The sequence below is a fragment of the Monodelphis domestica genome, chromosome 2 (assembly GCF_027887165.1).
Source record: "Monodelphis domestica isolate mMonDom1 chromosome 2, mMonDom1.pri, whole genome shotgun sequence".
Lineage (NCBI taxonomy): Eukaryota > Metazoa > Chordata > Mammalia > Didelphimorphia > Didelphidae > Monodelphis > Monodelphis domestica.
Genome location: NC_077228.1, coordinates 132,571,675 through 132,586,162, shown reverse-complemented (window position 1 = coordinate 132,586,162; position 14,488 = coordinate 132,571,675). Strand labels below are relative to the sequence as shown.

Genomic DNA, 14,488 nt, shown 5'->3' with positions numbered 1-14,488 from the left:
GATTTTCAAGCCATTCCCTAGTTGATAAATGGGCAAGGGACATGAATAGGCAATTATCAGATAAAGAAATCAAAATGATTAATAAGCACATGAAAAAGTGTTCTAAATCTCTCATAATCAGAGAAATGCAAATTAAAACAATCTGAAGTACCACCTCACACCTAGCAGAGTGGCCAATATGACAGCAAAGGAAAGTAATAAATGTTGGAGGGGATGTGGAAAAATTGGGACACTAATACATTGCTGCTGGAGTTGTGAATTGATCCAACCATTCTGGAAGGCAATTTGGAACTATGCTCAAAGGATGATAAAAGACTGCCTGCCCTTTGATCCAGCCATAGCACTGCTGGGTTTGTACCCCAAAGAGATAATAAGGAAAAAGACTTGGACAAAAATATTCATAGCTGCGCTCTTTGTGGTGGCAAAAAATTGGAACAAGAATATTCATAGCTGAGCTCTGAAGTAGAGAAAATCATTACTAAGAGAGGGAGAGGAGAATAAGAGAAGTCTTCCTTGAGGAGGTGAGCATTTGAATTTAATTCTGAAGAATCTCTAAGATTTAAATAGGCATGAATTGGGACAAATATATAACAGAGAAAAAGTATGAATAAAGATGCAGAATTGGAAACATATTGTATGGGGACATTGGATAGTCAGTTTAGTGTGTGGATGGCAGCAAATATATTAACTTGATATTAACACTTCGTCTTTGTAGTTCTTTATTTGTTATTACTTATAACTTGCTTACATTAGCTATGGCCAACTGGGCAGCTAGGCAGCTTAGCAGTTTGAGAGCCAGGCCTAGAAACAGGAGGTCCTGGGTTCAAATGTGACCTCAGACACTTTCTAGCTATGTGACAAGTCATTTTACCTCCATTGATTAGATGTTACCACTCTTTTCCCTTGGAACCAATACATAGTATTAATTCTAAGGTGGAAAGTAAGGATTAAAAAAAAATAGCTATGCACATTACCTTCAGAGTGATAACTCAATGTTAATTCTATGGAGAATGTTGTATTTTGTGACTCATAACTATTACAGCATTGCTGGTAGAATATTTATGTTAAAAATTATGGGCAGATTTAATAGTTAGATTTATAAGGAATTGATATCAACATATCAATTGTTGTATCAAAAGAACAATAGATAAATAAATGATCAACAGATACAAGCAGACAGTTCTCAAAAGAAGAATTCATGCAGGAGAGAGAAATCATTAATAAGAGAAAATGAAAAGAACTCTAGTTCTACATTATACCCATCAACACAACAGTTGTCATAGAGGCTCTTCGGGAGTACAGGCAAACTATTATACTATTGTGAATTAAACACATTTTTAAAAAGTCTTTTTTTTTGTTTTTCTAGAAATATTAAGAAATGATATTATTTGTTCTAAAAAGCCCTTTCCAAAATCCTTGCAAAAGTTCCTTGGAAAGGTTGGTAATGACTTGAGGACAAAAAACCACTTTTCTTAGCGAAATGTAAATGGGTGATTGTGGTTTTAGGTACTTAATTTCAGGAACAAGAAGGAAAACATTCCCCTATATCAAAAATATCTTGTCCATTCTGCTATATATTGCCTAAAATTCTTTTAACAAGAGAAAAAATTTAACCATGTAAATTAATTTCCATAAATGAGATGAAAACCCTTTTAAAAGTTATCAAATACTTTTGCCAAGTGGAGAGACTATGGCATCTTGGTCAGTACCAGTTTAGAAAATAAATTCATTTGTAAAAATCTTAAGGAGATGGTTAGTAAACATCTGTGAGCTTTATTGTCTTATAATTTGGCAAGAAATTCAGCTGAACAGTTATCCTGATGATATTTAAACATGAAATTAGAAAAAGAATATACAGAAGATAAAAAACCCTAAAGATTTCTATAACAAATTATACTATTATATACATTATAATGCTTAATACTATTAAGAAAAGTGGAACCTTGCCCCTAGGACTTTAATATCATAGTTCCGTTTATGATTGTGGAGGAGATAAAAATGGCACTAAGGAGAACAAAGATGGGAAAGGCAACTGAACTAGACCAGCTGTATATGAAGGAGACTCAACTAAAATTTTGAGTAAAGTCATAAATTGATTCACAAGACATTGGAAGGAGGGGAAGATACCAAAGACATGGGGGAAAATATTACATACTCCCCCACCAAAATGTCCATGAAATCATCAACACCCATTGATTTACATGCCTACTCTTCCATCTATATGAAAGTTTTATGAGAAAAATATTCATCAGAGACCTCCTTGATAAGAATTAGAAATAAAGATTTACAAGAAATAGCCATAAATGACCAAATCTTTACCACCACATAACTGAAAGATGAAAGTACAGGGTTCTGCTGTATTTACTGTCTGTTGACCATTAAAAAAGTTTTTGATTTAGTAGAATAATGTGCTGCTTTTACCAGGGATGGTGTGAGACTAAAGTAGCATGAATGGCTATGTGGCAAAGGGGTCGGAAATATGACAGAGGTAGGGATTAAGGGGAAAAGAAAATCCTGAGATCATCTCCAGGTTTATGTTTCTGGCAGACAGAGTTGGATGACTGATGTTCAAGGGAGGAGATTGGGGCTAGATACATATATTTGGTGGATTTAAGGACTACACAGATTTGTGTGGTTGAGGACTGAAAAATAAATTTGTTGACATTAGTCATGAAAGAGTACTATATGGGTTGAGAATGGAAATCCTTAGCCCTTGGATACAGGATAATGGGTGGAGAGGAAGACTTGAAATGAAACAGTGAAAGCAAGGAAATAAAACAGTTCATTATCTTTCAGTCTTCATCTCTGTGAGTGTCTCAGTGTCTTTAATGGTGGTAGTTATGATGGTATTGGTGAGAACTTTTGTCTGTGATGCTACTTATACATATTTCAGTAGATCCTTGACCTCTTCAATTTGATTTGTTCCAATTATGTGAAAAATAGAGACAAAACCCTATCAAAGTGAGAAGATGAAAACTAAAAATTTGCTTTTTCTATATAAAAAGAAATAGTAGTTGTGTGGGTAAACTTACTATTTTCTCTTTGTTCTGCAACACAGTAACTTTTATGAATATATTGTCAGATTAATGATGCAGATTTTTGTCTGGAAATGCTATACACATATTCAGCCTTAATGGTTTATTTGTGGCATGAATAACAAAAAAATTAGTATATTAATTGAACTATTTCTTAATAGTAGCACTTTATTCATTTTGAATGCAACTTTTGGGAAGATAAGAAAGAAATGTATCCTAATTATGATTTTTAAAAGGAATTTCATGTATCTTTTAAATGCAAATGAGATTTTGCATATCAAACATTGAACAGTTGCCCTATAGTACAAACATACTACCTAGAAATAATTATTTGGTTCCAAGAAAGTGACTATTTAAATGACATTATCAGGAGCAGTTAGTTCCACAGGAAAAATGTTACAAATGTTCCATTGCCTAGTGGTCTCAGCAGGATTTGGTTTAATAATGATTTTGGTTAGAGCAATATCTTTAGTGTATACCAGTATTATTAATATTAATGTCTCTTTCAGAAGACCATTGGTAAAATTGCAACATGCTTGGAATTACGAAGTGCCGCCTTACAGGTAAATACATTCCTCTTGTTTCCAATAAAAGCAGTAGCTGTCATTCTGTTAAGTGTTTTCCAGCCATACCAAAAGACTGTATTCTTTCAGAGAAACTTTTGTAACAATAAGAATTTATGCTTTAGGCTAGCAAGAAGATTCAATTTTTCTAAACAAGAGAAAGTAGAAGACATTTTTCTCTCATTTCCCTTTAATATAAGTTTTTCCGGGAAAACACAGGTAACATTGACTCAATTTATCTCTTGGTAACAAGAAATCGGTTGCCTTTAGCTTATATTTAAGGACATCTGTTAGAAACACAGAATACTTTTTTGTATTGATTGGAATACAAAGATTAAAAATTAAGTTTGTAATATACAGATAATATACTTATTTTTTATTTAGTCCACACAGTCTCAAGATGAATTTAAACTGGAGGACCTGAAAAAACTAGAACCAAGTAAGTTGATTGATATGGTTTTATGTTTTATTGCAACTTTTTAAACATTATTTCAGATAATACAATTAACAAAATAAGATTAAATGACATGAGTGATGATTTTATATTCTTCAAAAATACAAATACACTCGATTTTGTGTATTCTCATAATCAATATACTGCAATGTTTATGGCAGTTATCTCTTTGAATTTCACTTTCATCGCACCTTTATTTGTAAGATAGAGTATTTGAAGTTATGGTATTTAAAAATATTTTATTTTCTGATACATCTTTGTAAATTTAAATTATTTTGATGGGTGCAGCTGGGTGGCTCAGTGGATTGAGAGCCAGGCCTAGAGATGGGAGGTCCTAGGTTCAAATCTGGCCTCTGACACTTCCTAGCTGTGTGACCCTAGGCAAGTCACTTGACCCCCATTGCCTAGCCCTTACCACTCTTCTGCCTTGGAAACAATACACAGAATTGATTCTAAGACAGAAGGTAAGGGTTGTTTCTTAGAAAATCATTTTGATAAGGATACAGCTACCTTAGAAGATGCTTAATATAGAGTCCAGCTGTAAAACATGTCATTGTATGTGGAAATGTGTATTGATGGTACATTGGATAGAGTGGTGGGCCAGAAGTCAGGAAGACTCATCTTTGTTGAATTCATATCTGACCTCAGACACTTTATAGCTGTGTGACTCTAGGCAAGTCACCTGTTTGCCTTAGTTCCTCATCTGTAATATGAACTTAAGAAGGAAAAAGGCAAACCACTCCAGGATCTTCATCAAGAAAACCTCATGTTGGCTATGATTGAATAACAAAATGTGGAAGCATGTATTAATGATACTTAAAAAAAAATAACTATCACCACTGATTCTTCCATTGTAAGAAAAAGGTAGTCAAGCAAAAAAAATCAAGGCATTGACCATGTCAAAAATATATGCTTCATTCTGCACTTCTAATCTGCTCCGTCTCTGCCTCAAAGGAAGAAAATATTTGTCAGTCATCTGAAGTCTTTCAGTGTTGTTCTTTGTTATTATGATTTGATGATAATTTTTAGGAAATTTAAATGTTACTCACTTTTTTCTTCAGAAACTTTTGTTCTCTTGGAAGAAAATGTTTGCTTTAGAAATTTTTATTATTAGCTATTGCCAAAAATTGCCAACAGTTGGTTGAAATAAATATTTTATTAGAATGTTTGCCATTTAAGGACAACCATAGAATGAGACTAAAAATAAGCCAAACTTTTTTTTTCATTTTTTCGTTTAGGCAAAATGTCATATCTTGAAAATATTTATGTATAAGTAGCTATACTTTCTTGCCTTTATCCATCTGTTAAGTCAAAATTATAAATCTCTGTAGAATCCTAATTTTAGAGCTGCAAGAGGCCAAATTTAAAGGTCACACACAATACAGTTGTGCATATAAGGAAACTGGGACCCCAAGAGTTTCAAAAACTTGCCCAAGGTATATATTCAGGTAGCAAATAGCAGATATGATACTTGGACACAGGTTTTCTGATTCCAAAACAAGTATTTTTTCCACTGTCTTATTCTGCTTCACTGTTATATAACCTGAGGTGTCATCTCTTCCAAATTGTTAATTTTAGAGCAAAAGAAAATGAGAATCTAAAGAATTAAATTACTTTCTAGGATTCTAATTAGAACCCAGGTCTCCCAAAGTTTCTATCTTTTGCCACACTGAGTTTTATGTTTTATTGCCTCACCTTAGAGGCAATGATAGTATAAGTCATTATATTTATATAACTCATTATACTTAGAGAGGCAAAGACACTATAACAACCAAAGAAATGCTTTTGGGGCTTTTGCAGACTAGATCAACAATTTCTGATTCGTGACCTAACTGCCATGGATGAGTATATTATTTCTACTGATAGTAATAGGATTTGAATTACAAATTTAATACGGTTATCAAGGGAAAAAAAGACATTTTCATTTGTCAGTTTGGGTGATATTTGTTGACTGTGTTGTTAGAGATGTGTGACAAAGTGATGGCGGTATATAGAAGATCTGCAATGATTTTGGTGGTTTTTTTCTCTACGTATTTGTTTTTTTGCATATTTTTAAAAATTTCTCTTCAGAACACTTCTGAAGATGACAAGAAACATGATTGGCCATATTTTAGTTGTAGATGATTTTTATTTGTCATAAGGTTTGCTTTAGTCAACATGGTTTTAATATTTAAAATCTTTCAAATTAATCCTATGTCTCCTGAGGTTTAAGAACATTTATCATAAATTAAGCTCCTCACTTATTTTGATTCTTAAATCATTCCAATTTTAACTTGTGCCTGAAGTTAAAATTGAATTTTTTCTTATAGCTCTAAAAATAATTTTTAAATCAAACTACAATGAAATATAGAGGAGGGGAAGGACAACATTAATTATTTTGAAAAAAAAGTATATTTATAAGAAGCAAAGTGCTACCTAGTTTTCTTACAGTAATACTGATATCTCATATTATTGTTTTCAGGAAGGAAAATTAAAGCATCTAAAATAGAAACTATTAGAGTTTTTTCTCTCTGTTATTCATTGACCATTGCCATTTGTGTCCCTTTTTTAAGGTATTACATTAACCTATAAAATGTTCACCCTTAATTAATTGTTTTAATTATCTTTGTAATTACATTTTGTAACCTATTAAGTTAGTTAACTTAATTTTCATCTTAGGGGGAAGCATGAGTTTTCTGTATGCAAACGATCAGGCTTCCCCAGTCCTTCCAATTATAATCATTTTAGTAATACCATTTTTTTCTTACTGTTTTGAAAAAAAGTTCTCCTTTGCTTGAAGAAGAATATGCTTATATTTTTCTTTTTCTGAGTTTATTTTCCTTCTAGCTTCCAACTAAAAACTTTCCTGTTATCACTTGAGTTAAATCTCTGGAGAAATGTTTTTTCTCTTTATCTCATTTCAAACATATGTACAAATCTTTCTCTTAATGCCTTAGCATTCTCCATTGTTGCTGCCTTAACAAGAATCCACCTTGTGGTCTTTTTTTTTTTTTGTGGGAGGAGAGAACCATGTTATATATTGCTTTTTAAGCAACTTAATGGAATTCAAATGCTTTGAATTTTGAATTCTGTATAATGATTTTGAATTAGTTTTTTTCATCAACCTGGTTTTTAATTGATATTTTAAAAAATTTATAACTATTTTTATTTGGAATATTAAAAGTAGTTTTTAAATTACAAGCATTTTATTGAATCAGACTATGCATGATCAATGTACAGTAGAAATCTTACAATTTAAAAATGTACGCAATTTAAAGACAATTTGATCTGAAAATTCTGCCATAATCCTCATATACCTGTATTAAATTACAGTACAAAAACCCTCCTACCTATGATTTTATTATATAATTCTTCATTTACAAATAGAATTCAACATTATATATACATTATCAAGTTACACCTAGGCCTGTGCAAATCTGAACAACTTGTTAAACAAAACCAAATTATTTTAAGTCATTCAAATGTATCTTTAATTGACATTTAAAAAGATATACAAAGTTGCATTCTGCATCCTACAAATAATAGAATGTCTTTTGATATTTATTAAAGTTAACTTTAGTTCAAAGATTTTAATTACTTTATCGGTTTTATATTCCTTGCTTATTGGTGCATGTCTAGGTTGCACTAATTCTTTTTAGAACAACAGTAGTCAACCAATTTGGTCTCTAAATAACCTAAGAATTTAGCAATGGGTAGGGAGAAGGGAAAATCTAGGGGGGAGGGAACATAAAAAAGGGAAGGAAGAAGAGGGGCGTGGGGGAGGAACAAAAAGGGAGGGGCTAGAAAGGGAAACATATCAAGGGAGGGGACAAGGGGGACTGATTTAAAATAAATCACTAAAGTTAGAGCTGAAGAAGAAAGGTTAGAATTAGGGAAGGATATATCAAAATGCCAGGGAGTCCACAAGTGACAATCAAAACTTTGAACGTGAATGGGATGAACTCACCCATAAAACGTAGACGAAGAGCAGAGTGGATTAGAATCCAAAACCCTACCATATGTTGTCTTCAAGAAACACACATGAGGCAGGTAGATACCCAAAAGGTCAGAATTAAAGGATGGAGTAAGACCTTCTGGGCCTCAACTGACAGAAAGAAGGCAGGAGTTGCAATCATGATATCTGATAATGCCAAAGCAAAAATAGACCTGATTAAAAGGGATAGGGAAGGTAATTATATTTTGTTAAAAGGGACTTTAGATAATGAGGAAATATCACTAATCAACATATATGCACCAAATAATATAGCACCCAAATTTCTAATGGAGAAACTAGGAGAATTGAAGGAAGAAATAGACAGTAAAACCATATTAGTGGGAGATTTGAACCAACCATTATCAAATTTAGATAAATCAAATCAAAAAATAAATAAGAAAGAGGTAAAAGAAGTGAATGAAATCTTAGAAAAATTAGAATTAATAGACATATGGAGAAAAATAAATAGGGACAAAAAGGAATATACCTTCTTCTTAGTACCACATGGCACATTCACAAAGATTGACCATACATTAGTTCATAGAAACATGGCATACAAATGCAGAAAAGCAGAAATAATAAATGCAGTCTTTTCAGATCACAAGGCAATAAAAATAACGATCAGTAATGGTACATGGAAAACCAAATCAAAAACTAATTGGAAATTAAACAATATGATACTCCAAAATCTTTTAGTTAGAGAAGAAATCATAGAAACAATAATTTCACCGAGGAAAATGACAACAGTGAGACATCCTTTCCAACCTTTTGGGATGCAGCCAAAGCAGTAATCAGAGGTAAATTCATATCCCTGAGTGCATATATTAACAAACTAGGGAGAGCAGAGATCAATCAATTGGAAATACAAATAAAAAAACTCGAAAACGATCAAATTAAAACCCCCCAGCAGAAAACCAAACTAGAAATCCTAAAAATTAAGGGAGAAATTAATAAAATCGAAAGTGATAGAACTATTGATTTAATAAATAAGACAAGAAGCTGGTACTTTGAAAAAACAAACAAAATAGACAAAGTACTGGTCAATCTAATTAAAAAAAGGAAAGAAAAAAAGCAAATTAACAGCATCAAAGATGAAAAGGGGGACATCACCTCCGATGAAGAGGAAATTAAGGCAATCATTAAAAATTACTTTGCCCAATTATATGGCAATAAATACACCAATTTAGGTGATATGGATGAATATATACAAAAATACAAACTGCCTAGACCAACAGAAGAAGAAATAGAATTCTTAAATAATCCCATATCAGAAAATGAAATCCAACAGGCCATCAAAGAACTCCCTAAGAAAAAATCCCCAGGGCCCAACGGATTCACAAGTGAATTCTATCAAACATTCAGAGAACAGTTAATCCCAATAATATTTGACATAATAAGCAAAGAGGGAGTTCTACCAAACTCCTTTTATGACACAAACATGGTACTGGTTCCAAAACCAGGCTGGTCAAAAACAGAGAAAGAAAATTATAGACCATTCTCCCTAATGAATATAGATGCAAAAATCTTAAATAGGATACTAGCAAAAAGACTCCAGCAAGTGATCAGAAGGATCATCCATCATGATCAAGTAGGATTCATACCAGGGATGCAGGGCTAGTTAAATATTAGAAAAACCATCCACATAATTGACCACATCAACAAGCAAACCAACAAGAACCACATGATTATCTCAATAGACGCAGAAAAAGCCTTTGATAAAATACAACATCCATTCCTATTAAAAACACTAGAAAGCATAGGAATAGAAGGGTCGTTCCTAAAAATAATAAACAGTATATATCTAAAACTATCAGCTAATATCATCTGCAATGGGGATAAACTAGATGCATTCCCAGTAAGATCAGGAGTGAAACAAGGATGCCCATTATTACCTCTACTATTTGACATTGTACTAGAAACACTAGCAGTAGCAATTAGAGAAGAAAAAGAAATTGAAGGCATCAAAATAGGCAAGGAGGAGACCAAGTTATCACTCTTTGCAGATGACATGATGGTCTACTTAAAGAATTCTAGAGATTCAACCAAAAAGCTAATTGAAATAATCAACAACTTTAGCAAAGTTGCAGGATACAAAATAAACCCACATAAGTCATCAGCTTTTCTATATTATATTATATATATTTTCTATATTTTCCAACACAGCTCAGCAGCAAAAACTAGAAAGAGAAATCCCATTCAAAATCACCTTAGATAAAATAAAATACCTAGGAATCTACCTCCCGAGACAAACACAGGAACTATATGAACACAACTACAAAACACTCTCCACACAACTAAAACTAGACTTGAGCAATTGGAAAAACATTAACTGCTCATGGATAGGACGAGCCAATATAATAAAAATGAACATCCTACCCAAACTTATCTATTTAGTGCCATACCCATTGAACTCCCAAAAAATTTCTTTACTGATTTAGAAAAAAACATAACAAAGTTCATTTGGAATAACAAAAGATCAAGGATATCCAGAGAAATAATGAAAAAAAAAACACAAATGATGGGGGCCTTGCAGTCCCAGACCTCAAACTATATTACAAAGCAGCAGTCATCAAAACAATTTCGTACTGGCTAAGAGACAGAAAGGAGGATCAGAGGAATAGACTTGGGGCAAGCAACCTCAGCAAGACAGTATACGATAAACCCAAATATCCCAGCTTTTGGGACAAAAATCCACTATTCGATAAAAACTGCTGGGAAAATTGGAAGACAATGTGGGAGAGATTAGGAATTGATCAACACCTCACACCCTACACCAAGATAAATTCAAAATGGGTGAATGACTTAAACATAAAGAAGGAAACCATAAGTAAATTGGGTAAACACAGAATAGTATACATGTCAGACCTTTGGGAGGGGAAAGACTTTAAAACCAAGCAAGACATAGAAAGAACCACAAAATGTAAAATAAATAATTTTGACTATACATCAAATTAAAAAGCTTTTGCACAAACAAAACCAATGTAACTAAAATCAGAAGGGAAACAACAAATTGGGAAAAAATCTTCATAGAAACCTCTGACAAAGGTTTAATTACTCAAATTTATAAAGAACTAAATCAATTGTACAAAAAATCAAGCCATTCTCCAATTGATAAATGGGCAAGGAACATGGATAGGCAGTTCTCAGATAAAGAAATCAAAACTATTAATAAGCACATGAAGAAGTGTTCTAAATCTCTTATAATCAGAGAGATGCAAATCAAAACAACTCTGAGGTATCACCTCACACCTAGCAGATTGGCTAACATGACAGCTGAGGAAAGCAGTGAATGCTGGAGGGGATGTGGCAAAGTAGGGACACTAATTCATTGCTGGTGGAGTTGTGAACTGATCCAACCATTCTGGAGGGCAATTTGGAACTATGCCCAAAGGGCGCTAAAAGACTGTCTGCCCTTTGACCCAGCCATAGCACTGCTGGGTCTGTACCCCAAAGAGATAATGGACAAAAAGACTTGTACAAAAATATTCATAGCTGCGCTCTTTGTGGTGGCCAAAAATTTGAAAATGAGGGGATGCCCATCAATTGGGGAATGGCTGAGCAAATTGTGGTATATGTTGGTGATGGAATACTATTGTGCTAAAAGGAATAATAAAGTGGAGGAATTCCATGGAGACTGGAACAACCTCCAGGAAGTGATGCAGAGCGAGAGGAGCAGAACCAGGAGAACATTGTACAGAGACTGACACATTGTGGTACAATCAAATGTAATGGACTTCTCCATTAGTGTCAATGCAATGTCCCTGAACAATCTTCAGGGATCTAGGAGAAAAACCTATCCATAAGCAGAGGACAAACTGTGGGAGTAAAAACACGGAGGAAAGGCAACTGCTTGACTACAGCGGTTGAGGGGACAGGTCAGAGGAGAGACTCTGAATGAACACTCTAATTCGAACTAACTAACAACATGGCAATGGGTTCGAATCAAGAATACATGTGATACCCAGTGGAATCACATGTCGGCTATGGGGGGGAGGGAAGAAAAGAAAATGATCTTTGTCTCTAATGAATAATGCTTGGAAATGATTAAATAAAATATTACTTAAAGAAAATAAAATTTAAAAAAAGAATTTAGCAATGGAAAGTTAATGAATACTTTTAACTTTAAAGTTTGGGGACATTGGTTCTTTTTATTTTCCTTTAATTTTTTTTTATTTTAAACTCTTTATGTCTAAGTAACAAGTTTAAGACAGAAGGGTAGAGCTAGGCAAACAGCATTAAGTGACTTCTCCAGAGTCACAAAGATCAAGTGTCCAAGTGTCCAAGGTCAGATTTGAACCCAGGTCTCCTATTGACCTGCTTCTCTAATACCCTGAACCACCTAGATGCCCCCAAAAATGATAGACTGTCTTACCAAAAATTTCTTGTTGTTCACTATTTCAAGCATCTGGGATATGAAAACACTAATAACTTTCTTGTATTACTCCTAAATGACTGACTTGTTACCAGGGTCTCATTCAAATTGTAGCATTTTTTTAAAGCATTGGAAAAGACCTCAGAAAAGTCATCTAATCCAAATTCTATCTTGTCATTTCCTATTAAAAAAAAAAATCAGTCTTCAGGACATCTTTACCCATAGCCACTTAGAAAAGTCAAGGAACTCTGTCTTTCCTTGTCATGGAACTAGTCCTTTCCAACAAAACAAGTCATGTTATTTATATTTGTGTATTTTATCTGTGTTTTTTTAGGATGTAAACGTCAAGATATTAGGGTATATGTTCTGTGATAGCATGCTGTGAATGCTTAATTTTTTAGTAGTAGAATAAATGTAGATTTATTGTATTATTGTAGATTCTCTGCCAACTTTTCTGAGGTCTGAAGTCTTAGATAACTGAAAAGTCCAGCTAGTCACCGAATAATACTATATACTCCTTGCTTCTCCTAATGCTGACTATTATGATAACCCTCTATGGTTCTCTCAATGCCTAAAGTATTCCTGAAAAAATGCTGTTAACTTCTGTAACTCTCTCACACTGTCAGGAGAAGTGGAAAGCAATACACACTATAGGCCAGCACTGATCCTGACCCCCTTTTTAATGAACTCAAAGGGGGATAAATTCTTGTAGTTAAAATGAATACATATTACTAAAGTATACTAAAAAATTATGATACGGGCTCTTGAAATTTTATTTTTGTAAAAGGAAATCTTGCGTACTTTGTAAATAGTTAACTAATTAATAATGAGAAGCCATTATTTTAAAAAAGGATATTTTGCTTATTCCAAAGTAATGATTCCTGAGAAAATAGGTAGGGTCATAAATCTAAACCTGTAGGGAACCTCAGAGGCTATCTAGTCCACCCCCTTCATTTTATGAATAAGGAAATGGAGTCCCAAGAAAGAGAAATAATTTGTCCATGAGAGCACAGGTAATAATCATCAAAGGAGGAATTTGAACCCAGGTCCTCTGACTCTAGAACAAGTACTCTTTCCAGTATGCAAAATTGCCACCTATACACTGCTAAGCTCTCATGTAATAACTATTTGAATTCAAGAGTCTTTATATTTGATATAGTTTTCAAAAATATTAATAATTTATAAATTTTGTTTGGGTTAAAGTGTTCCTTATATACTGTGTGTGGAGAGGGGTAAAAACAAAAGTTTCACAGCAACACAGAATTTCATTTTGTCTCTACCTTGGGCCAGCAAGAGACCTTTCATGGGATAGCTTTCAACAGTAAGCCCCATTTGGGGACTTTCTTTGGCACTTAAAGGAAAAAAAAATTGAAACTAATATATCATCAACATGTGAAAGAGTATTTCAATTTTTATTTAGCTATTTGATATTGTACAATATTCTCACACTTATACTGTATAGAAATAACTTATCTAAAAGAAAATATTAGTTTTAAATCCTTGGATTGCTGAATTAGTCTTGTGAATACATTTATTATAATTTCTTTAAACATAATTATAACTATATTATTAGCTATGAGCAAGAAAATGGAAATTTTTTTTTGTGTGTAGACCTGGATATTATGATAGTTTTTATTTAAAATAGAAATCAAGGAGGCAGCTAGGTGGCTCAGTGGATAGAGGACCAGGCCTGGAATGAGGAGAGGTCCTGGGTTCAAATGTGTCCTCAAACACTTTCCAGCTGTGTGACCCTGAACAAGTCACTTAACCCCAAGTGCCTAGCCTTTACCTCTCCTTGGAAGTGATATTCAATATGAATTCTAAGGCAGAGGGCAAAGGTTTAAAAACAGAAAAATAAACCAGAAATCTACTAATATGTAGATCTGGATCACTTGAGAAATGATTCAGATGAACCAGTCCCAATTCTTGGGATTTCCATCCCTCTTATATCCTAAAAATTGAAGCAGTTAGATGAAGTACTTACATATTGAGGTTTCTGTTAAGTATCCATAGTTAATTTTTAAAAAATAAGACAACTTTATGTTTTACTACCACTGGTTTTTTCTTTTCAAACTTTTAACATAATTGGTT

The 14,488-nt window shown here is 33.2% G+C and overlaps 1 protein-coding gene across 3 annotated transcripts in view; it reads left to right on the top strand.

The window, feature by feature from the left end:
* Nucleotides 1-14,488, top strand: part of AIDA (axin interactor, dorsalization associated) — a 47,470-nt gene that overhangs the window by 18,894 nt on the left and 14,088 nt on the right. For all 3 annotated transcript variants that reach the window (XR_008916224.1, XM_007481438.3, XM_001367481.4), the window contains exons 3-4: nt 3,545-3,598; nt 3,983-4,037. Coding sequence is in view for 2 of the 3 variants with exons in the window: in XM_007481438.3 (XP_007481500.1) it covers nt 3,545-3,598; nt 3,983-4,037 (109 nt within the window). In the remaining variant the exon portion in view is untranslated. The remainder of the gene's footprint in view (nt 1-3,544; nt 3,599-3,982; nt 4,038-14,488) is intronic.